Genomic DNA, 24,487 nt, shown 5'->3' with positions numbered 1-24,487 from the left:
TATCATACATATAAAATCTTATTTCAAAAAATATATCGTATTTAACAATATTTTTGAGTGGAATAGGTACAGAAACAAAAAAAAAATTATGAAAACACTTTTGCACTAAGTTTACATAAATAATCTTTCTTTTAGCAGAAATTGTTTTGGAAGATTGGTCCTGTCAAAACTGTTTGCAAATGTTGGCAGATCAAGTTTGAAGCTTTTTAAAATGGTGTCCTTTTTATTTATGCAAAATTTGCATCTACTAAAAGGAGTGAATGAAATTAAAAAATCTCTTGTCCTTTTATATACAGATATAATTAAAAATGCATTCTAATATATATATTGCAATCGTAAAGAAAGCTTTCAAAGTTGCTGGTATTAAATCTAGAAAGAAGTTATTAACTTCCTCCTCTCCTTATTTTCAAATTTTACATCTTTAAGAAGGACATCATTTTTAAGAGCTTTGCAAATTTTGCAATCAGCTTTTCCCTGTAAAATCTTCTAAAACATTTGCTGCTAAAAGAAAGATTTTTTAGGGTTAAAATAGAAGTGTCTCCATAATTTTGTTCGTTCCCTGCATTTTTAAATTGACTCCATGTAAAGTCTCCGAGAATTTTTTTTGCCATTTCTTTTTGGTAAATTTCGGCACGGAACCAATCAAAGAATATTATATTGTAACTTTTTAACTACGTTAGATATAGGAACTCTAATTAAAATTCTTTCCTTCTTCTTAAACCATCTAATTTTTCTTATGTATGATATGTTTTTGCTGCAAACTTATTTTAACTTTAACAGAATCTGCAGCCTCGGAAACACTTTTTCATCAAACGTATTCAGATTTGTCAAACAGTGTGACTCGAACTTCTTGCAGCACCAGATTTGAATGGCCATTTGATGTATCTTGCAACGTGTTCTTCGATATGTCCTTTAGAATTTTACTTCATTCCATACAGTGGGCGAAAACCCTACCAACATTTTCAAGTTTAACACTAAATGATCAGGTATTTTAAACTATTCCTTATAATAAACTGTTTTAAAAATTATTTATTCTAAACTCTTTAAAGAATGCAATGAGTATAAAACTTACGTATTTTTGAAGTTAATAAGTTAATTACTTCTAGAAAAGAACAATAATATATCAATGAAACAAAAAAGAATTTTACGGACAGTTGCCTGGTAGTTGGTGAGTTGAAGTTGGTTCTTGAACCACCTTGTTGTTTAGAACCAACTGTTTATAATGAACTATTCTTTATTAATAATTAGCTATTAAAAACTGTAAAACGAAAGTAATGAGTATAAAACTTATATATTTTTTAAGTGAATTACTTTTAGAAAGTAATTAATATTATGACGTAGAACAATGACGTAGAAAAGAATTTTACAGACAGCTGCCAGATGGTTGGTGTGTTGAAGTCGGCTTTTCAACCACCGTGAGAGTTGAAAACAAGATTATATCTTTTCACAACTAAATAATTTTAAATTTATTTAATTATTTTTCTTAGTTTCCAAGCTATTTTATTATTTTTTCATACTATTCTGTGTAAATTTTTTTTCATTGTTGATTTTATTTTTTTATCGTTTGCCATTGGTAATAAATTTTTCAATATGAATGAAATTTTTTTTCAAACTACTTTCTTTTGAACATTATATTTTAGAACAAATATAAATTAGATAATCTAACAGATTTGTTTAGTAATTATTAGACTGCTTTTTATAATTGAAACATACAAAATATATTTTTGCTTGTAGTTTGAGCGTCAGAAAAAAATAGATAAAAAGAACTCCAGTGTTCCATCAGCGGCACAGGGTTAATAATTTTTAAAGTTGACCAAGTTTCTGACCCAAGGCGGGTATTTTTAATTATTTCTTGTTAAACTGCAAATACAGGGTGATTCTAAAAAGATGGGCAAACAATTTTTATCATAGAATGCATGGTCGAAAACAAAACACAAAACCGTTATAGGGGGGTTAAAAGTTACATTCTTATATGAGGCAAAAGCACAAAAAGAACGATGAAATAAAGTTATAAAAGTGAATTTAATGACATGTGATTACAATAAGTGTTCAAAACAATGGTCAGCATTGGCTATGCACGCAGTACAACGACAAAGAAAAGATTGGCGAACATTCTGAAACACACCAGTCATATCGCGAACTTCCCATGCAGCGGCCGAAAGCTTGGCGACAAGTTCTTCTGCAAATTCAATGTGAGTCTGTTACATAAGAGCATTCAGCTGTCCCCATAAAAAGAAATCGATACATGAAAGATCTGACGAGCATGGTGGCCAAGCTATAGGACCACCTTGTCCAATTCATTGGTTTGGAAAGGTTACGTCCAGATAGCTTCGCACTTCTCGTACATAATGAGATTGTGCTGCGTTCTGTTGGAACCGAATGCATAGACTAATGCATGTCGGCTTTTTCCTCATTAGAGAAGGGCAACATCTTCAGATGCGTTACTATCGCGATTGACAATGCACTCTCGAATCAGCACAGCTTTTATGTATGAATCGTGACGAAAATTTGTATACGAGCTTTTCTTCCCATAAAAAGCAAATAATAACTCGCAGCGCGGTAACTCGCAACAGGAATGGAGCTTTCACGTTTGCAAGAAATAACTTTCCAAATGCGCCAGCACCTTTGCGTTTTGTTTTCGACCATGCATTCTTTGATAAAAATTGTTTGCTTGGGTGTGAACTATCACTTCCTAAAACTTGGCCCATCTTCTTAGAATCACCCTGTATAGGTAAAACTATGCCTTAACACTTTTCTTTTAATTCAAAATATTGATTACGTAAGAAATGTTTAATTTTTTATAGCAGTAGACAAAATCTGAACAACAGAAAGTCAATTAATATCTCTCAGTTGACTTTAAATATTCATTTTATCAAATTACTTTATAAGATAAAAACCTGCTTAAGTTGGATAAACTGCTAAATTATGCTGTCTCGTGTCAATGAATTTTTTTTTTCATTATTGGAATACAGCTCGATTGTTAAAAAATTAATTATTACTTATAAACTCGAAGAATTGCTACAATATTTAAAGTCGAATTATAATAATAATCGAGGTAAGCAAGTAAAGTTTATTTTACTTTGACAGAGTTAAAAATTTTTAACGCCTATTATCAAGTCCTCTTATAGAATAGGCAAATAACTAAAATATTTTAAAAATTATTAAACTTTTTTAAAAATCGTCTAATTTTAAATTTTTTTAAAAAATAGTTAATTTTTAAAAATTATTTTTTAAATAACAATTCTGATTTTTTTCTTTTCATTCGCATCGTGTTTTACGCATATATATATATATATATATATATATATATATATATATATATATATATATATATATATATATATATATATATATATATATATATATATATATATATATATATATATATATATATATATATATATATATATATATATATATATATATATATATATATATATATATATATATATATATATGGGGTCATTCTCACAAAAACAGTCATTTTCATGTCCCCAGTATATTTCATGTTTGTTTTACAGCTTACGAAAAAAAAAAATTCAGGGAAAGTGTCCTTCAGAATGCAAGCTAGCAAAAGAATAAAAATAAAATTATCAATTTTTATTTTTTATTTATTTTAGGTAGCTAAAATATAGCAATATGTCATTCCCTCACTTGTCCCCACTGCTGATTTGAAAGAAGAAAAAAATTGTTTCTGAAATAAAATTTTTTTTTTTACAAATTCGTGCTCTTTATTTCAGAATACTGAAATATAGAATTCAGAAAATCAATTTTAAATTTAATTTCTGATAAAAATATTAACACAGCACTATTTACTTTGTCCCCAGTGTATCGCGTCATTCACTCACAACAATGTTCTTATCCACTGCAATCTTCTTAGAATAAAAATATTTTAATACAAACTTCAGAAGTTAACAACTGGCATCATAGAACAAAATTGCAGTAAGTTTCCATCTTCAACTTAAAGAAGCTTTGCTGTGCAATAAATTTGAATGAATCAAACCAGGTAAAATTTTTTACATTTGTCATTCCCTCATGTCATTTTTTAGAGTAAAATAAAATACAACTTCATCGAGAAAGTGGATAAATATGTGTTGCTTTCTTGTATGAATATAATTGTACGTGATTGACTTCAGAAATTAATTAGGCCTAACTGTTATTTTTAAATTTTATTGAATTCGTCATTCCCTCACTAGTGTATAAAGTGAGGGAATGACGCTGAAGTGAGGGAATGATTCAAGATTATAAATTTTTTTTTGTTCAATCGTGAAAGCCAATTTTATTTCCCAAACCTGTAAAAACCATTAAATATATAAGACTAAAGTATAATAAATATTAGATATACTTAGTATGTTATCATTTTCAAACTTTAGGCAGATGCAACTTAGATAAAAACATGTATTAAAATAAAATATCATTCCCTCACTATTAGTGTCATTCCCTCACCTTTTAAATAGTGAAAATAATTAATTTACTTATTAATTAATTTGAAAAATAAATTAAAAAATAAATAAATTAATTTATTAAATTAATTAGTTTATTTATTAAATTAATTATTAATTATTATAAATTAATTAATTATAAATCAATTATTTAAAAATTAATTAATTTAAATATTAAGTATAATTTATAGGATATATACTTTCTTTATAATGCCATTACATATTTCTATTAATATAAAAAGTTTCAGAGCTTTTTATTCACTTTACTTTTTTGGGATTTTATGAACTGAAAAATGACAGTTTTCGTGAGAATGACCCATATATATATATATATATATATATATATATATATATATATATATATATATATATATATATATATATATATATATATATATATATATATATATATATATATATATATATATATATATATATATATGTATATATATGTATATATATTTATATATATATATATATATATATATATATATATATATATATATATATATATATATATATATATATATATATATATATATATATATATATATATATATATATATATATATATATATATATATATATATATATATATATATATATATATGATAATTGACCGACAACATTAGAACGTTCTGTTCGAACTGTTGGATCGATGTGTGTGAAAAATGTAAGGGAAATGAAAAAAAAAAAAAAACAGTCCTATATATGTAATATAGATGTGTTTTCTTATATGATTAACATTTGACATAGAATCTTTTATTTAAAAGATGATATTAATGCCTTGTGATAACTTACAGCTCTATTTTATCAAAAATGAGTTTTATTGAAATTTAATTGCCCGATTTTAACAATCATTTTTTTTGTGCTTCTTTATGTCCGCTGAACACAAGTAAAATCACGTGGATATTTTTCTTTGCAAACAGGGATAACGTCGCCAAATAAGCATTTCGTTACCACGTCCTTATACTGTTTGTAATTACACTTTTAAAATGCCATTTTATTAACATAAATAAACTCAAGTCATCGGATTTACAGGAGTAAACCTCTGCGCTATTTTGCATTTAAAAACATATAGTCATCAGAAAGAATAACAAGCAAGGAAAAAATAAGAGAATTATGTAAGTGCCGATTTCACGGAATAATTTACAGCAGAACTGATTTGTAAGTACCTAAATCACCAGAGATGATTATAATAATATTAGAGATGATAGTTATAATAGTGATTATCCATTTTAGCGGGGCAAAAAAATTGTTCAATCGTATTCATAGCAATAATGTTCAACTAATTTTGGTGATAGGCTGTATTTTTTTCATTTTATATTTTATAATCTACTTTGAACAGCCAACCCAATTCTGTGTTTACTACTATCAGTGTTCAAGTCCGTGGCTTTGTAATTTTGAACTCTACCCAGATCCTGGATTAAGCATTGGGGTAAACTAGCTTTCGCGGAGGACTTTTTTTTGTTGTTGATGGAACTAACCCATATTTGTCTGGCATGAAGAGAAAATCTCCCATGGTTAGCCCAACAGCAAGGGGATTCTAACCCGTGATCCGTCAACGCCAGCACTGTGGTCAGTGCCTGTCTGGAGCAGAATTCGCTTCAACCAACCACCGCTTGGATTCAAAGCTGGGTCACCTCATTTGGAGGCGAACGCTCTATTCCCTGAGCCACTGTGACTGTAATAGGTGATATTGTGATAAAAGGTAGTACCAAATGTGATAATATGGGTAACAAATATAGGTACCTAATATAGTTATTGGGGTAATCGATTATTTGCGGCATCACGAAGCACATAAGTATCACTGTTGCAAATTAACATTGCAAAAACTGCACGTTAGCACGATATTTTTTTAAACAATAATTATTACAAGACTGAAATGTGTCCAGATTAATCTAACAATGTATAATCACGGGGAATGAGAAAGGTTACAGGCGAAGTGATAATAAAATAATTATAAAGAAGTAACACCATAATCACATTTTTTTAAAACAAAAAGTCGCGCTGTTTACACAGAAAAGCATTTATTACTGTATTTTTTTTTCGAGCAACGCTGAGTTCAACTTCAAATTATGATAGGATTTCATATTTCGGAATAAATTTATGAATAAGTGTAATTTTTTTAAATCTTTGTTTTTCTTCATTTACTTTAATTTATTTATTTAATATACTTTTTTTTATTTTTTAACTAATAGTAAAAAAAAAAGAAAATTAGCAACTCATGAACTGGAAAAGATTTTATTTAATTGAAAAAAAAATACTGGATTTACACTATTTATTTCTTATCTGTCTATTTTCTCTATCTGATTTTTTTCGTCGCTTTTTGATTTTTAATTATAACATAAATTGTTCCTAAGGTAGCCTTATTGGAGGGAACTTGGTTTGAGCTGTTTATACTTAATTCTATTCAATGGAGTATACCTTTGGACTCAAATCCGCTTTTCTCACCAACGGATATCCCTGTAGCTACGAATATCAACGATTGTAGAAAGACTCTACGTGATTTAAACAAGATATTCATCCGTTTTAAAACTCTTGGAACTAATTATACTGAATTCACCTGCTTGCGAGCCATCATCTTGTTCCGACCAGGTAAATTTTCTTATCCACCCCCTCCAACTGTTGCATTTGTGCAATGACAGCATATTAGTGCTCCAGTTCTGAAAATAAATTCCTATGTGCAAATGCATGATAATTGTTTTCTTTGTTCCATTACTGGTTCAGCTATAGAAATATTTCCCTACGTGCAAATACTATGATAATAGTTTCCTATGTTCCGTTAATGCTTTAGCTATGATAATAATTTCTCATGTGCAAATGCTATGATAATAGTTTCCAATGTTCCATTAATGCTTCAGCTATGATAATAATTTCCTATGTGCAAATGCTATGATAATAGTTTCCTATGTTCCATTAATGCTTCAGCTATGATAATAATTTCCTATGTGCAAATGCTATGATAATAGTTTCCTATGTTCCATTAATGCTTCAGCTATGATAATAATTTCTCATGTGGAAATGCTACGTTAATAGTTTCATATGTTCCACTAGTGCTTCAGCTATGATAATAATTTCCTATGTGGAAATGCTGTGATAATAATTTCCTATGTTCCATTAGTGCTTAAGCTATGAATAATAGTTTCATATGTTCCATTAGTGCTTCAGCTATAATAATACTTTCCTATGTGCAAATACTATGATAATAGTTTCCTATGTTCCGTTAAGTGCTTCAGCTATGATAATAATTTCTCATGTGCAAATGCTATGATAATAGTTTCCTATGTTCCATTAATGCCTCAGCTATGATAATAATTTCTTACGTGGAAATGCTATGATAATGGCTTCCTGTGTTCCATTAGTGCTTCAGCTATGATAATAACTTCCTACGCGCAAATGCTATGATAATAGCTTCCTGTGTTCCATTAGTGCTTCAGCTATGATAGTAACTTCCTATGCGCAAATCCATTATTAGTTTCCTATGTTCCATTAGTGCTTCAGCTATAATAATAATTTCTCATGTTGAAATGCTACGTTAAAAGTTCCACTAGTGCTTCAGCTATGATAATAATTTCCTACGTGGAAATGCTGTGATAATAATTTCCTATGTTCCATTAGTGCTTAAGCTATGAATAATAGTTTCATATGTTCCATTAGTGCTTCAGCTATGATAATAACTTCCTATGCGTAAATGCTATGATAATAGCTTCCTGTGTTCCATTTGTGCTTCAGCTATGATAATATCTTCCTATGCGCAAATGCTATGATAATAGATTCCTGCGTTCCATTAGTGCTTCAGCTATGATAGTAACTTCCTATGCGCAAATCCATTATTAGTTTCCTATGTTCCATTAGTGCTTCAGCTATAATAATAATTTCTCATGTGGAAATGCTACGTTAATAGTTCCAGTAGTGCTTCAGCTATGATAATAATTTCCTACGTGGAAATGCTGTGATAATAATTTCCTATGTTCCATTAGTGCTTCAGCTATGAATAATAGTTTCATATGTTCCATTAGTGCTTCAGCTATGATAATAACTTCCTATGCGCAAATGCTATGATGATAGTTTCCTTTGCTCAATTTGTGCTTCAGATATGATAATAATTTCCTATCCAGCTTCCTAAGTGATTTACACTTACTTTAAATTTTTTTAATAACACACGAATGTATTTAGTTTAAATAAAAGCGAATGCAAGATCTATCTACGAGCAATTCTACCATAACGTTTTTTAATTTCGAATTCATCTATACCCGAATTTACAGTCAATGGCCAAATTATTTGACGCACTGTAAGATTTTATGCAAAATCTTAATTACCAGGTGATACTATACAGCCTTATTGTTTTTATGCGGTTGAAACCGATTTACACTTGTTCATGTCCGTGTTTCAATTGGTTAAAATTGTAATGCAATACGTTAAAAATAAATACAAATAGGAAGTATATGAAAAATCTATTGAATTAAAGTCCATTACATGTTTGTTTATAGATAAAAGTATTGCATATAAATTCGTGCAGAGCATGTAATTATTAAAACACAATAGTGCATCTAACAATTTGGTTCAATTATTATAATATACTAATACAATACCTGATATAGTAAATATTTTATATTTATATGTCGTCAAATTTATTCAATCATCGAATTTATATTATATATCGTCTAATTTAACCGATTGATGCAATAACGTAAACAAGTGCAAACCGGTTTCAGTGGAGTAAAAACAATAAAGCTGTATAGTATCACCTGGTAATTAAGTTTTTACATCGAATTTTATAGTGCGTCTAATAATTTGGACATGGACTGTATATGAAAGTTCTGCTTTCGAAATGTAAAAAGTGGTAGCAAGATAACAGAAGTGCGTTAGAGGTTACAGCTAGTGACGTCACTTGAACATATGATGTCCTAGAGACAATCGACAATGTGACGTTTTCAATTTATCGGAAGGTATTATAAAAGTTAATTTAGCTAATCTTTTCTCACACAAATTAATATATAATTTGAAATCGCTGTCCTGCATGAAAATAATTTTCTAAATACAGTAATATCATGAATTGATTTTTAATTGCAAATCTGTTAAATTGGGGGTATATTTAAATTGCGTGAAGATCTCAAAAAACCAATTATCATTACGTACGACGACTTTAATAGTCTCTGTTTAAAGCGAAAGTCTGTCTGGATGTATGATCACTAACAACTCGAGAGCGGGAGCACCATTTGGATTTTGTTTTTTTGAAGTTATACTTCATATGCGACTTCCAACAAGGTTGCGTTAAACGTTTAACGCTACATTTTTATTGCCTTGGAAATCAAGTGGTAGGATCCAGTTTTCCCTCATTCATTTCCATATTGTTTTAGTTCTCACTAGCATAAAAATAACAAAAGTCATAAAAGTATTGTTTTTCTAAAAATATTTTTTTTAGTTTGTTTTGATTTGTTTACAATTTAATAGGATAGTATTTTTTATTTTCAAATTTAGTCGATAACAATTGTAAAAAATGAGTGAAAACAATCCCACGGACAATGCGACGGATTTAAGGTTATGTCAAGGTACGTCTCTTGTGAATATCAATTGATTGTTAGGTTTCCTCTTCTGAAATTACATTATGACGCATTCACATACATTATTAATACAAATACATTTTCCAGGGCGAGATGATGAGGCAACCACAAGCACTTCCACTGGTGCAAGAGGTCCACGAGGGAAAAATGCACAATATTACCGGGATTACAGAGCACGGAAGCGAGTGGAGCAGGAAAAAGAGTCGTTGAATAAAACTAGTGATCCTTCTACGACTGCTGATTCTTCAACAATTAACGTCACAGGTTGCGAAGTTTAACTTCTTCCGCGCGAAGGGACTCCACGCACTATTTTTTCTTCTTCTTCTACAATTTGCAAATTTTTATGATGTGATTTCTAACGATCACCTTTTTCTGGCATGATTTAGTTCAGGCTCTAAGTCGGAAATACGAAATTCCATTGCCGTGCGTACTTCTTGTACATAAAACCATTTTAATTTTAAAAAACTAGTTGGCATCATTTATCATAGCATTAAAAATATATACAGTCAAACCCCGCTATATTGAACACGGTTTATAGTGAACTCCCGGATATAGTGAACGAAATGTTCGGTCCCGTGCCTTGCTATACACGTATAATGTTATTTTTTGTGAATATAGTGAACCAAAAAAGTGAGGAAGTTGGATATTATGAATTTTTTTCAGCGTACGACTGATTTATCTTCTTCATTTTCTTTTGTAATAATTTTGAAATGTCTACTTCAAAATAAATAAAACCATCTATAGAGTGGACTGTAGTGATAAGCGTCTTTTATTGTTTGCCTCTTTTATCTCAGTTTATCATCCCTGAACTAAGGCCAACCCAGATGTATGGACAAAATTCTCCCTGAATCAGCTTCGCATCAGCTAAAGATTACCAATTATTTTTTTGTACACAAGACGAAGAGTAATGAAAATAAAAATAAGTAAACACATTTTTTTTTGTTACTACGTATTATTTTTCAGTCTTTTTTGTATTTCATTTTATTGGCCATTTTATTTAAATAATGTATAGTAAAGGGAAGAAGTTCGGAACCATTAGTTAAAATTGTTTGCGAAACGGATATAGTGAACCAAAATTTCGGTCCCTTAAAGGCGACCCTAAAGGCGACCCTAATCCCTTAAAGGTTTGACTGTATATCGAATACAATACCTCGTTAACAGAGATATCAATTTTCTTTTTCTTCAGTTACATTTTTTGGCGTTTCCCGCCAAAACCTACAGCGTGAAGTGCAATTTTTATCACGTACTAAAAAGTGAGCAATAAATAGTTCACCCCTGTTTTTAAATGTTCAACTTTTAAAGATTTTTGAGAAATTTTTATTAATACTGTAACACAGTTAGGATCAATATATAAAACTGAAGTGGTTCAGTGAATAAAATTTTTTTGACTACATTTAATCGTTCCAGGCACGCGGGTGAAAATTAAACACAAGACAGCATATCAGCAACTGCGATCGTTGATTGTGCAAGACCGTTCGTCGACTTAATGCTGTTTAAAGAATGGTGGTTACTAATAAACAATCGACGTAGAGAAGCAAATAGTTTTCATGAAGGTTACAGTCTGAAAAAATGTGGCAATTATTTCATAAAGATGTTAGGAATTATTATGGGTTTTAATTTCGCTTTAAATTTAGAAATCAGAATTAACATCTTCGATCTATAAACATATTTGTTAGGTAAAAATTAGTTAAAACACTTATTTCCTCGATGTTTTTTTCTAGAGTGTGGCTACATTGGCTTCATAGTGGTTTACAGTTTTAGTGGTTCAGGATAATTTTGGATTAAGTAGTCTCACACAGGGTCGTAAACGAGCGGACCAGCGCCCCCAAAAGGCTCCAAAACTGACAGTAAAGTTTTTAAAAAAGGATATTCGAAAACTCTTTGCTTACATTTAATATTAAAAAAAATATTCTTAAAAAATATCATACGGATTAGACATCCTTTTATTTCCATCCATCATTCGGAAAATTCGTGCTGATTTTCGATAGGTGGAGCTCTCAAAGGTCCACCAAAAATATACAAGGGGTAGCTAACTACTCATCAAAGCAATTTGGAGTACTACTAATTTCGCAACCATCACTGGATCAATTTCGTAACCAAATTACTAATTTCGCAACCACAGCATGAACCCTAATATTTATCTTTGGACATTGGATCTTGTCTTGTTACTCGGCATCAGCCAGAAGACTTTCGCCAATTCATCTGTTATGGTAACAACTGGAATGACACGGGAGATTAAAATGTAAAAAGTGGTACAAACTCAATTCATATTTATTAATTTATAATCTTTTTAATTATTCAATTGTAATTACCACTGTGACTGACATTTCAAATTATTCATATTCCAGTAAAAAATGTTCTCTGCATTTACTTTAAATAGTAAACTGAACAGAAATATATTAGAAAAAGTCAATAACAAAGTTTTGAATTTTTAGCTGCCTATGACAAGCATTTTACAGATCTCTAAATGCGCTCAAGTGTCCGAATTTTTTAAATGATTTAAAAAGAAAATTAATGATTCATTTTTAAAAATAAGAAATTTTACGGTATAAATTTTGCTATCACTTGAATATTTTTGGTGGACCTTTAAATGATTTTCCTATTAAAATTTGACTGATAAATGACCCTGATAAATGACTTATCAGGGTTCGCACGCTTTTGGAAAAAAATAACTAACTGTTACATATTTTGTTATAAGGAAGTTGAAAATTTCCTAATATTAGCTTCCTATATCGAATTAAAATTTAAAAATGCTACCATTGGATCTATATACATTTACTTAAAGAAAATAAGATATAAGATATAGCTACAAACATAGTAGTATATATAAAAAGAATTATATTTATTTTACTATCACTTTTTACTTTTTTCCAGGTATGCATGAACCCTGCTTAATACAAACTTCATTACCAGTTCTTTAGTTTTCCCATGGAGTTTGTTACCTTATTTGAAAGGGTACACCTCCTTTCATTAAATTCTGTCGCATGAGTGCCTAAACTCACGCGGAAAAAGAAAAATAAAACTTATGGATAACTTAAAGATTGAAATCTTTCAGATGTGGACGCATTAAAAGATACGCATCAAATCCAGTTGCTTCAAGATCATGCTCAGTTCATGCTGGCTCATCACATCAAATCAGAACATTTTGACTTTTCCTTCAGGTAAAATTGCTTTCCATTTTTTTTTTATAAATTACTTTTGAACATTATCTAATGTATTTTAATGATATGATAGGCCATCCTGCTACTACGCAGTGTTGCCCCAGGCGTCTAAAAAAAATTGGTGATTGAACAGCAAAAATCTTTTAAAAGAGGACTGAAATTCAAAAATTGTTTTAGCGCTGTTCTTTCAGTTTTTAATTGAAAGTCAGGGCTGCCAACTGCTACGCTCTTTGCAAAATATTTTATTGATTGGTAGACAGTTAAAAACTATAACAGAATTTATTGTGATTTTGCCAATATATGATAAGTTTCACCATGAGAGAATTAGAACAAAGTGTTTCTTTTATGTAAGCTTTCGAATTATTTACAAGTAGTGGATGTGAAAGTTAACTTTAAATCAAATTTATAAGAGGAAGAATAATACTGAAAAGCATAAATTTAGCGACCGCTATAAGAAATGTTTTCCAAAACGCTCAAAACGTTGGCAGGCTTGGAAAGTATAAGCAAGGAAGTAGTCCTGTCGGTTGGTTGGGGTGCCTGAGGCCGGAGTGGTCCTTTACCCCTTCATTATGAGTTGAAGGATCGTTTCGGTGGTTCCTTACGGTCCTTGTAGCCTAAAAACGAAAGTAGAGAAATAATTATGAGCACATTGCTCAAATATTACCTTTAAATAATGATGAATTTTTATCATATACATATAAATAAATAATGGAGAAAAATTAAAGTATACTTCCTGTACGAGGTTTGTCAAATTTTATTGTACATCTCTTAAGTACAATACACTTTCTCATAACACATTCTCAACAATTACATACTCTTCATTATTCACTTTTATACTAAAACATAGTCAATTTTCATACATTTATGGTTAGTAATTATAACCATTAATATTTAAATACTTAAGAATCCTTTTCAGACTGTTTGATTTCTGATTTAATAGAGTTTCATCAGGTCTTCAAATTAGTTGCAATGTTTTCAGTCTCGCCTTTCTCTGTGGTGATTCAAAAGTGTTTTTGTTTTCTCATGTTTAAATAGTATTTTGTGACCCTTAATATATCTACTTTTTATATATATAAATATATTTTTTTTATAAGGATTCTAAAAATATGTATTAAGGACCGATCCAAAACATTTTGTATATACCATACTTATCAACTTAAAACCAGCCGGCCGAAGATGTAAATGGTGACCAGTGCACCTTAAATCAGTCGGGTCACAAAGTTCACCATGCTCCCATTACAATTTATAGCTTTAGGGGTGGAATTGGAGATATGGGGGATTGGACCGTTCTCTGGTTACGATCAAAAGTCAAAATTACGATCTGTGGTTGAACGAATGGATGCATGAATGGGTCAGCCTTATCAATATAGCCTTAAAAATATTCGTCAGCCTTAAAAATATTCGTCGTCGTATGCGGCGTATGAGTGTGGCAAAAATCAAATTCTTGGCCATAGATGGCACCACTGGAAAACAAGAATACCTTGCCTTAAGGACCTATGAGAACAACAACTACCGGACTTGCATTGCAAATTATTCATATTTAAAACAAGAATTTACTTTAAATACAATTTGAATACTGAACTGAAAGAAATATTGTAGAAAAAATTGCTAATTTTAATGACAGAAATGTGCGTTTTATTAGTCACCACTTTTTTACATTTCTAGTTGCCAGTGACATCTCAGAAACTCAACTAAAAAGAATAGCAGGACTCCATAGCAAAACATTTCGTAAAACTACAGTTAGATCAGAATTGTAATTAATCATACAGACTTACTCATACAGAAATTAATTTGTTCGATTATCGTTTTGGGAAAATTAATAAGCTTTTCATAGACAATAGTGCAACACGGCTAATTTCAATAAATTTATTTGAATAAAAATATTCAAGAAATGAAATTTTAGAACAATGCCCTCATTCTACTACAGTGACGCTCTTCTTTCAACTTCATATTTGTTTATGTATTTGTCTTTTTTTCATTTAACTGGGTTGTTGTTAATTTACGTCACACTAGAGCTGCACAATGGGCTATTGGCGACGGTCTGGGAAACATCCTGGAGGATGATCTGAAGACATGCCATCACAATTTCGATCCTCTGCGGAGGGGATGGCACCCCCGCTTCAGTAGCCCAACGACCTGCACGCGAAGTCGAGCACTTTACGGTAGCACAGTTTAACGAGGACCAATGCCGCACACCCTCGGTCCCTACGCAGACTGATCCAAGTGGTCACCCACCCGCTCACTGACCGCAGCCAGTGATGCTTGACTTCGGTGATCTGCTGGGAACCGTGTCTTAACGATCAGTCCACTGCGGGACTTCATTTAACTGGGAATCAACCAAGAATGCAATAGTTCAAGATAAATATGTCATTTTACTATATTTAAATTGCTTTAAATATGTTATTTTACTATATTTAAATAGTTTTTGTTTTTAATGCCATTTCCCATAACCAGCAAGCTTGCTTAGTGAAACCAAGGGAATTCATGGCAGAGGGTACGTTTCTTGTTTTTCTGTCACGCCATCTATGGCCACACACAAGTCACAGCCTTTTTATAGAGTGTACCCATTCATACTTTCATCTATTCATCCACAGATCGTAATTTTTACCTGAACCAGATAACGATCAATCTCCAAATCACCACCCTCAGAGGTATAATTTGTTAGGGGAACTTGAAGGACCTTTTGACCTAGCAGATTTAATGAGCACCTATCCCCATTTAATACAAGGGGAGTCTTCGACCGGAGAGAATCGAACTCACGACCTCTTGGACAAAGGCCCAACGCCTTCCCGAGCTATCTCGGCCCACGCTATATTTAAGTTGACTATAATATTGATCAAAATGTGACATTTCCTTTTTTGCTTTTTACATAAACAAAACTTCATTAACACGTTCATTTCTAGCCGCTTGCGGTTGGTTATATTATATCTATAATTGAAACGTGATAATATCTATAAAGATAAAATCAGAGTTAAATTTTCTAATGTTAACAGTCATTTCAGTTTTTAAATTTTTCAAAAGGCTTATTTTAATAAACAATATGTTATTGTCATGAGAAAATAGTTTCGTGTGTAATAATGTATGTGTAGTAATGAAAATATGTATCTTCTTCATCTGTTTTATTGACACAAACTATATTGAAGAACTTCGCGTGAATACTGATATCTATCAAGTGATCGGCAACGGAAGTGTCAAACACCGCAATGCATTCCACCATAATATTGCATGATAGTAACTGAAATCCTGTGAATACAGCAATAAACGTTATCGTGGGTAGTCTGTATCTTTTCCCTTTTGTTTTCCTAACCTATTGTACACATTTTATTATACAGTATGGTCTTTTCACAAGTTTTATTCCCTCTCTTTCTTTTAGATTTGGACGTCTCCTTCTTCTTCTCCCTGCACTTCGACAAATTGAACCAAATGTCATTGAAAATATATTCTTTTGCAGAACTGTTAACTCCACTTCAGTTGAAGAGCTTGTTAAAAACATTTTAAAATCTATCTAGATTAAATTTTTCATATTAGCTGTGAAAACAAAAAGTTGTATTCTATAACTAAATTAGCTTGTTAAAAATTAATAAATTTTCTAGCTGAAATACTAATATCTTTTCCATATGCGTTTAAAATTAACCCACCCACCGTTCCTAGGAAATAGAGCTTCAAGAAAGCTAAAAGCTTCTTTACTCTTAAACCTCCCAGAAATATCATCAGAGTAAAGGCGTTACTAGCAAATATCAGAATGAAGACACCATATATCAGAAGTTCTGAAAGATCTCTAATGGTCAATAAATTTTCTAGCTGAAATACTAATATCTTTTCCATATGCGTATAAAATTAACCCACCCACCGTTCCTAGTAAATAGAGCTTCAAGAAAGCTAAAAGCTTCTTTACTCTTATTTATTCCATTTATGTCTTATTTTATAATCAGCGTTGAACAGCAGACGCAATTCTGAGTTTACGACTATCAATATTCAACAACGTGACCTTGTATTTTTGACCCCAACTCAGAAGACAGGAATACTTCTGGATCAAGCATTGGGACAAACTAGACTTAGCGGAGGACTTTTCGGTGGAGCTAACCAACACCTCCTAGAAAAGAGTAGGCCTCTGCACGGGTTACCATAAATATCCTTTAGTAGTCCAAACGTAATGACATACGCCGTATTTTCAACCACTGCGCAGCTTAGTACCCCGAACGTAATGACATCTTTCTTATTTTTCATCAACTGCGCAGTTAACTTCGTCACATCGGACTACTAATTTGATCCGTGCTGAGGCCTTCATTATTCTAGGAGGTGTTGAGCTAACCCGCATTTGAGTTACATGTAGAGGACAGCCACGAAAACGTCCCACAGTTAGACCGATTTCAAGGTGATTCTAACCTGTTATCGGCCTACCACAAAGGCTATTTACATGGTTAGTGTCAGCCTAGAGCCGAATTCAACCGGCCATCATTAGGATTTGAACCTAGAGCAGGTGTGGATCCAGAAATTTTTCCTGGGAGGTGAGTCATAGATTCAGATCGCCACCCACAATTAAATTTTTTTGTAAAAAAATTTTTTTAAATATTTTTTTTTGAAAAGAAACAGAGGATGCTAATCTTCTCATTTATTTTTTTTCATAATGAACAATAGAACAATACATAAATAATTCAAGTATTAAAAATCTTTAAATAATAAAAATGTAATGCGTTTTTTAGAAACTTCGGCAAATCTGTCAATGATTTTTGTTCAACATCCAAATCAATTTCTCGATGACTGTTTAATAATGCGAGTCCATTTAATCGTTCTTGATTTTGAGTTGCTCTAAGCCAAGTTTTGAGACGTCGAAGAGTTGAAAAAAACCGTTCTGCTGTTGCTGCACTAACTAAGCGCGCTTCAACATTATTAATGTTTACAATGAAACTGTGACGAATTTCGTTTTAATCTTTTGGATTATGATTCTTGAAGCAGTGACGAACATAATTAGATGGGAAAAAAATCGATTTTTTCGACCTACCTAGGTGTATATGCCCCCTTAAATAATTTTTAAAATATTTTATTTCTTTTGTAAACTATTAAAAAAATTATAAATTTTTTTTCTCCAATTTTGGGGGGGGGGAGGTTCATGACCCCTATGACCCCTCCCCCCTCTGGATCAGCCACTGACCTAGAACACCTCATTGGAAGGCAGACGCCTTATCCTCTGAGCCACTGCTGTTCTGTTTTTCGAATTTATACTGATATAATTTTATCCGCAAAAATCAATAGAAAAAATAAAATCTTTCAAGTTCTGATTAGATAGAGGTCTGGATTTTTTTTTTTTTTTTTTTTTTTTTTTTTTAATAATTGGAAAGTATTTTATAATGTCAAGTGGAGAAAATAATCAACCACCAGTTTATAAGTGAAAATTGAAAAGAAAAATAATTTAAAGCATATTTAGAATACTTTTATTAATATTTGAAACTTCAAATTTTAATCTAGCTTCGTATGAATTCTCGTTTCTTTGAACATTAAAACACCTAAGGAGAACAATATTAGTCCTAAAAATTTTTCGCCCGCCTTATAGCATATTCTTAATAGAATTAAACAATAAATTTTAATTATTATGAATCCGCCATAACAATTGAGAAAATAAAAAGACCCGATTAATTCAAAGCACTTTCAATAAGGCTAGTTTTTTAACTGGTGTTGCGTCAGAGCTTGGAGATTACGTAACGAGTTTAAGAATTAGCGCCAAAAGACGCCGTGGCATCATAGTGGTTGCCATGGTCACCGTGTTTAAAGGGTCGATCTTCTGCAGAACAGTTGTTTCTGCTCAAAGCGGGATGTTGGGTGTTCTGTTTTTAAATGATTGATTGTTTTGAAATTGTTTGTTATGATTCTATTATCTTTGTGTAAAGGATACAAATAAGTGCTACGTTTACGTTCAAAGTAAATGTTTATTGTGTAGATTAGTTTGTTGGAATTCTTAAAAATCTGAGAAATAATCTCCATTCATTGTATAAAAGTCCAAATTATCATAATCTGGTGAATCCGATTTGATAATCAGCAAAAATCCTCAGTAAAGAGTTATCGTGAGTACACGTGTTTCTTTTTTCTCCTTTTATTTATTTTTTTTTCTTAACATATATAGACTTTATGTGCTTTTATAATAAGTAAATAAAGTACGAAATTTCCCGTACTTTAGAAGTAGATTTATAAAGTGCATTAAATATGTTTTTAGGAATCGAATGTTTCTAATATGTGATGTTAGTTAAGTTGTGGATAATATTTGTTATACATTCTGATGAAATTTTTTCGGTATGCAGGATTTTGTTTTCATGTAACTGTTAAGTTATAATAAACTGTTCCGCGTTATTAAAAAAAAGTCTTCAGTAAAAATAGATTTTATTTAATTTTTGTTCATTTTTTCACTTTAGTTTTATGGATCGAGATTATATTTTATGCATGGAAAAACTAGTTTTGAATAACATCTCAAATGTTAATTCTTATCTTAAGTAAAAAAGAAAAAAGTGTTTCATGATTTTAAAAAATGTACTTTTTGTTTTATATTCTGCTTTTATTGTTTTATTGAAATTTCTCGATTTTTATCATAAATTTAGCCAATTACTAAGATAGCATTCGCCCATAAATTTTACTTTTTCATTTTATTTCACAATGCATGTTGCTGTAACTGGGAGTTTTAACTTTGTCCAATTTTTTTTTTAAGATTTCTTTCTTTATTTTTTTGATTAAGTTTCTATACACTCTACAAACATTCTATAAAGACATATTCGATGAAGAATGTTGGAAAATTAGGTACTAAAATTTTTTCTGCTTGCTTAGAAATTTCTTTATCTTGTTGTTAGAGCTGCGTGGGTTAGACAGTTGTGGGCAAAACTTTTTACAACAAAAACAAGTTTACAATTTTTTTTAGAAGCCCTTTTATAGTAAATATATGTATTTTTAAGAAAGGACTAGAATTACCGTAAATTTTTTTATTCCAATTTTAACTGGAATGGCATAAATGAAATAAGTTTTGCTTATACAATTCAGTCTTGCGTTCAAATAATTATTGAAGTTGTGTAGCTAGTAATCAAATTCAAAGTTTGATGAATTAATGTTGAAATTTAAAAATAACTATTAAGAGAATAAGTAATGCTTTTAACTTGTCAAACTTTTGGAATAAATATTATATGACAAATATTTTATACTTAGTAAATTTATTTATTAGTTATTTTCTAAGTTTAAAATCGATACAGATCGTTCAATCTTAACAATCGGCAACATTTTTGCAAGAAATGAAACTAAAAAAATAGTATATTCTCTGTGAGTAATTTATTAGCCAGGAAAACAATTTTTGTTCTTCAATTTTATAAAAGTTTTAAAAAAATGAATAACATTGCACTTTTAATGTTATTGTTATAAATATTGAGGATTGTATTTATCAATTTAGGTGCGCAACGCTTCAATTTTTTTTAGCGTAGCTTATAGAAGAATGAATGACAAACTATTGCAGTTGACCAGCAGAGCATTTAGATCTATGTGATTTAATCGCAAAAGGAAGGTTTAAAATTAGAAAAATAGTTTTTGAAAATTCTTATTTTTTATAATCGTTTTCTTAAATTCTTTACGAACTGTATTGTATTAGTATTTTTGAATAAATTGCGGCTCTTCTAGGGTTATTAATAATTGTCCAATAATAGTAATTTCTTCCTTTTTTGGAAATTTAGTATTTTTTATTTTATTTTGATGGCAGCTGCAGAGTTTTGCCATAACTGAAATTTGAATAGTTTTAATTGCTCCGTGGTTCTCCTTTTACCCAGATAGCACCGTTACTACATTGCACCAAAAATGTGACAGTCACGGAAACTCTTTTCTGTAGTCGCGTGCAACCTCCTGGGACGCCGATGCGAAAGAAGATTATTATATCCGCCTTTGGTAAAGTGACCACATTTTTATTGAGACAAAGCGGGACAAATGGGATGAAATGAGAATTACAATTTAGTCAAACTTCCAACACGCACAATCTTACTATATATAAAATTCTAATGATGGTGTCGCAGTTTTCCATTGTTGTCGGTGCATTTTTATTGGCCAGAAAATCACGTGGTGTGATCCAGTTTTTCCTCATTCGTCTCCTTATTGTTTTGGTTGTAGTCAGCATAAAATTAATAAAAGTCATGCTTTTCTATAAATATTTTTGAATCCCTAACTTAAAGTTATTTTCCTGTACTGCTATTATTACGCTTTTAATTCAAGAGTTTAAAACTAAGAGAATTGCTGTTTTTTTATTAGTATTATAATATAAATCTGCCTTACATTTTAAGATAAAGCTATTTAGAAAGGTGGTCTAACAATTATTATTTTTGAGCAAATAACATTAATATACTGTTATAAATTACAGTTAAAGAGATCTGTTAAATGATTTAGAACTTAAGGATCAGCTTCATGCACAATGAGATGCAGGCAAAAAAAAAAAGTATTTAATATATCCTACCGTTTGGTAAGTGAAAATATTAAATTAAGGATGTGAACTCATCAAATTTGTTTCAACAATATAACGTTATAACAACATAAATGTTATTTAAAAAAATGATTACTTAGAAAAATCACTTCTGTTTACCAATAGATCTAAATATCTAATATATATAATTCTCTTACGTGGCTCCCAAATTTTGGCTGTATTTCTTTTCCGCCGGTGGCAACGTTTGCTTTGTTTTGCTTACGCTACTATTTCTGTTACACGGCGAATCGACCCGTGATTGCCGTTAAAAATGTCACATGCCAAATGTATCTGAGGTGACTCAACATATAGCGCTTTTAAAAACCGAAACTGAAATAACCAGAGAGCATCAGCTGCGGCAATCTCATACTATTAAGCTAGGCAGAAGTGAGTAGTCTTTGTCGATAGATCTCTATTTTAGTATTTTGTCGAAAGCGCTTTTTTTCACGAATTTATACATTACGAATTTATTTGACGATTTTTGATTTACATCACGAATTATACTATAGCACATTTCTAATAGGTTTAACGAATTACATGTCATTTATTTGAATTCAAATTTATTTTAATGACTTAGTATTTACTAAAAAGATGTAATTTTTTTATATGGATTTGAATGATTGTTTTGAATTCTTAGAATTGGGTGCATTTGCAATGTACCTAAGTTAGTAGCGAGCGAAGCGATCTTGGTACGCGAAGCAAACCATATAAGATTGCGTAGCAATTTTCGGGGGTTGGCGAGCGTTAGCGTGCAGGGGGCGCAGCCCACTAGTATATATATAAAAATACGAATAAATGTTTGCAAAAATATTTTCAACATCAACTGGAAGTAAGTCAGATGCTGTTTGAATAGTATAGGTATAGAATGTGCGTTGCACAATCTACTCCAATATTTTTTTGCTACAAATGTTCGTTAAGTTTCGTAAAAACGTTATTGATGCCTCTTCTAGCTTTTCCACCAAAATTTACGTTAGTGTTATCAGCACAATGGGCAATAATTTTATTGTTTAAATTATTCTTTTTTAAAATAGTACTTAATAAATCAAAAATTATTTGTGAAGTTTCATCAGGCAATGAAACAAAATCTAATATTCTAATTTTAATTCCTGTTTCTGGATCAAAAAATCTAACACCTGTGGGAAATAATTTTAAATCTTTGTGGTTGGAAGCATCAGAATATGTAGATATAAATGCGCATTTTTCTAATTCTTTCTACAATTGTGAAAACGAATATGGTGAAAAAACATTACAAATAATTGCTTCGGTTTTTGTCCTTGCACATGCATATTTTTTGTCGTATAATGTTTTGATCACTTGCGACGTACAATCCATTGATCTGAAACTTTGATTGTGGTTTATGGTGCGGAAAGCAAGCCCTACCGCTAATGCTAGCTGTTTTGCCGTGTTGCTAAAGCTAGCACTGCGAAAAAACTGTTCCATTTTATATGAGGAAGCGACATTATTAAAAAATCTTTTGTGCATCTTTGTCGCTAGATGCTTAGTAATATCGTTTTTTCCACCATGTGAGACCGACAATTCAGCATTGCGTTTATCACACAGTACCATATAGTCTATTTTGGTACTTTTAATAAATGGAAATTCTCTGCTTAGCTCTTCATTAAATTTGCATCCTCTTTTTTTACTCATCTTTTATTTTGTGGGTAAATACTAGAAATAAATAAAAAAATTATTACAAAGGCTAAAAAAGAGTATTAAATTTTACCTTATTGACCGTTACTTTGTGGCGACTATTGCTCAACCTTTGTCAATCAAATAATGAGTCAAACCGAACGTCAAATTGAGAATAACAAACCGCACTGTCTAACGGCAGTCCGCACTTATCTGAATTAAGCCGAGACGTAAATACAATGATAGCACACCACCGCGTAAATCTAACTTGGTACATTGCCTAATTTAGTTTACTCTGCACGCATTTTATGTGTTTTTTATGTATTTTTTATTTCCTTATATTCACCATAATACTTAATAAATAATAATTTTACAGTACATTTAAAATAAGAAATGCAGATATTTTCTGGAAAGCGGGACATTTTTAAAAATCGGCGACACGCGGGACAGTCCACCAAAAAGCGGGACTGTCCCGCCAAAATCGGGAAGTGTGGTCACTTTAGCCATTGGGGATGTCACATTCTGACGTCATTCAGATGTTAACATGAGACCACAATGAGACATAAAATTGTAGAAGTGACGTCACCGTGCAACAAGAACGTGACATATTCACGTCTCAACTTAGTCACGCGGTGACTCTTATTGAAATGTAAAGTTTAATCCCATAGTGACTTGAATAAGTCACATAGTGGCTTAGTTGAGACGTGAATATGTCGCATATTTATCCTTCGGCGACTCTTTCGAGACCCAAAAATTGTTCGTTTCGTCCCACCGTGACCATGTTGAGATGTGAATCGGTCACATCTTCGTCACATGGCGAGGATACTGCGTCAAATAAATGTCTCAATATGGTCTCATGTTCACGTCTAGGTGACTTCAGAAAAGGGACGCCACGAAAGGCGAACGTAGTAACCTTCAAAAACCGTCGAATCGACGTCGCAGAGTCACATATGACTTCACAAGTGAGTCTCCGTAACTGTATTATTATCTGGTAACTGTATTATTTGGGGGACAGGAAAAAATACTTTTATTGAAAATATTTCTCCTAGCGTCAAAGGGTTACATTTTTAATTGAATTAGTTTGATTGAATTTTAAAATAGCACTTATTTCTTATACATTTCACGTTTCTTGCCACCCCTTAAATAAAATAAAGGCTTATTAAATTTATATTCATTCATAAAATTAATATAATTAATCAAAGCATTATTTTTATTTAA

General features: G+C 31.0%; 2 protein-coding genes across 3 annotated transcripts in view; both read left to right on the top strand.

Annotated features, from left to right (window-relative positions):
- LOC107438272 (photoreceptor-specific nuclear receptor-like) overlaps positions 1–16,758 on the top strand; it is a 32,070-nt gene extending 15,312 nt beyond the window's left edge. The window contains exons 4-7 of the mRNA XM_087158967.1: positions 781–986; positions 6,806–7,040; positions 13,065–13,170; positions 16,544–16,758. Of these exons, the coding sequence (XP_087015093.1) occupies positions 781–986; positions 6,806–7,040; positions 13,065–13,170; positions 16,544–16,679 (683 nt within the window). The 3' untranslated portion in view covers positions 16,680–16,758. The remainder of the gene's footprint in view (positions 1–780; positions 987–6,805; positions 7,041–13,064; positions 13,171–16,543) is intronic.
- A 2,147-nt stretch (positions 16,759–18,905) lies between these two features.
- Positions 18,906–24,487, top strand: part of LOC107443515 (uncharacterized) — a 244,531-nt gene continuing 238,949 nt past the window's right edge. For both annotated transcript variants that reach the window (XR_015432458.1, XM_087158966.1), the window contains exon 1: positions 18,906–19,229. The gene's annotated coding sequence lies outside the window, so the exon portion shown is untranslated. The remainder of the gene's footprint in view (positions 19,230–24,487) is intronic.

This window comes from Parasteatoda tepidariorum, chromosome 3 (genome assembly GCF_982258835.1).
Source record: "Parasteatoda tepidariorum strain Cologne lab strain chromosome 3, Ptep-v5.0, whole genome shotgun sequence".
Lineage (NCBI taxonomy): Eukaryota > Metazoa > Arthropoda > Arachnida > Araneae > Theridiidae > Parasteatoda > Parasteatoda tepidariorum.
Note: the sequence above shows the minus strand (reverse complement) of the source record. Positions and strands in the feature narration are given on the sequence as shown.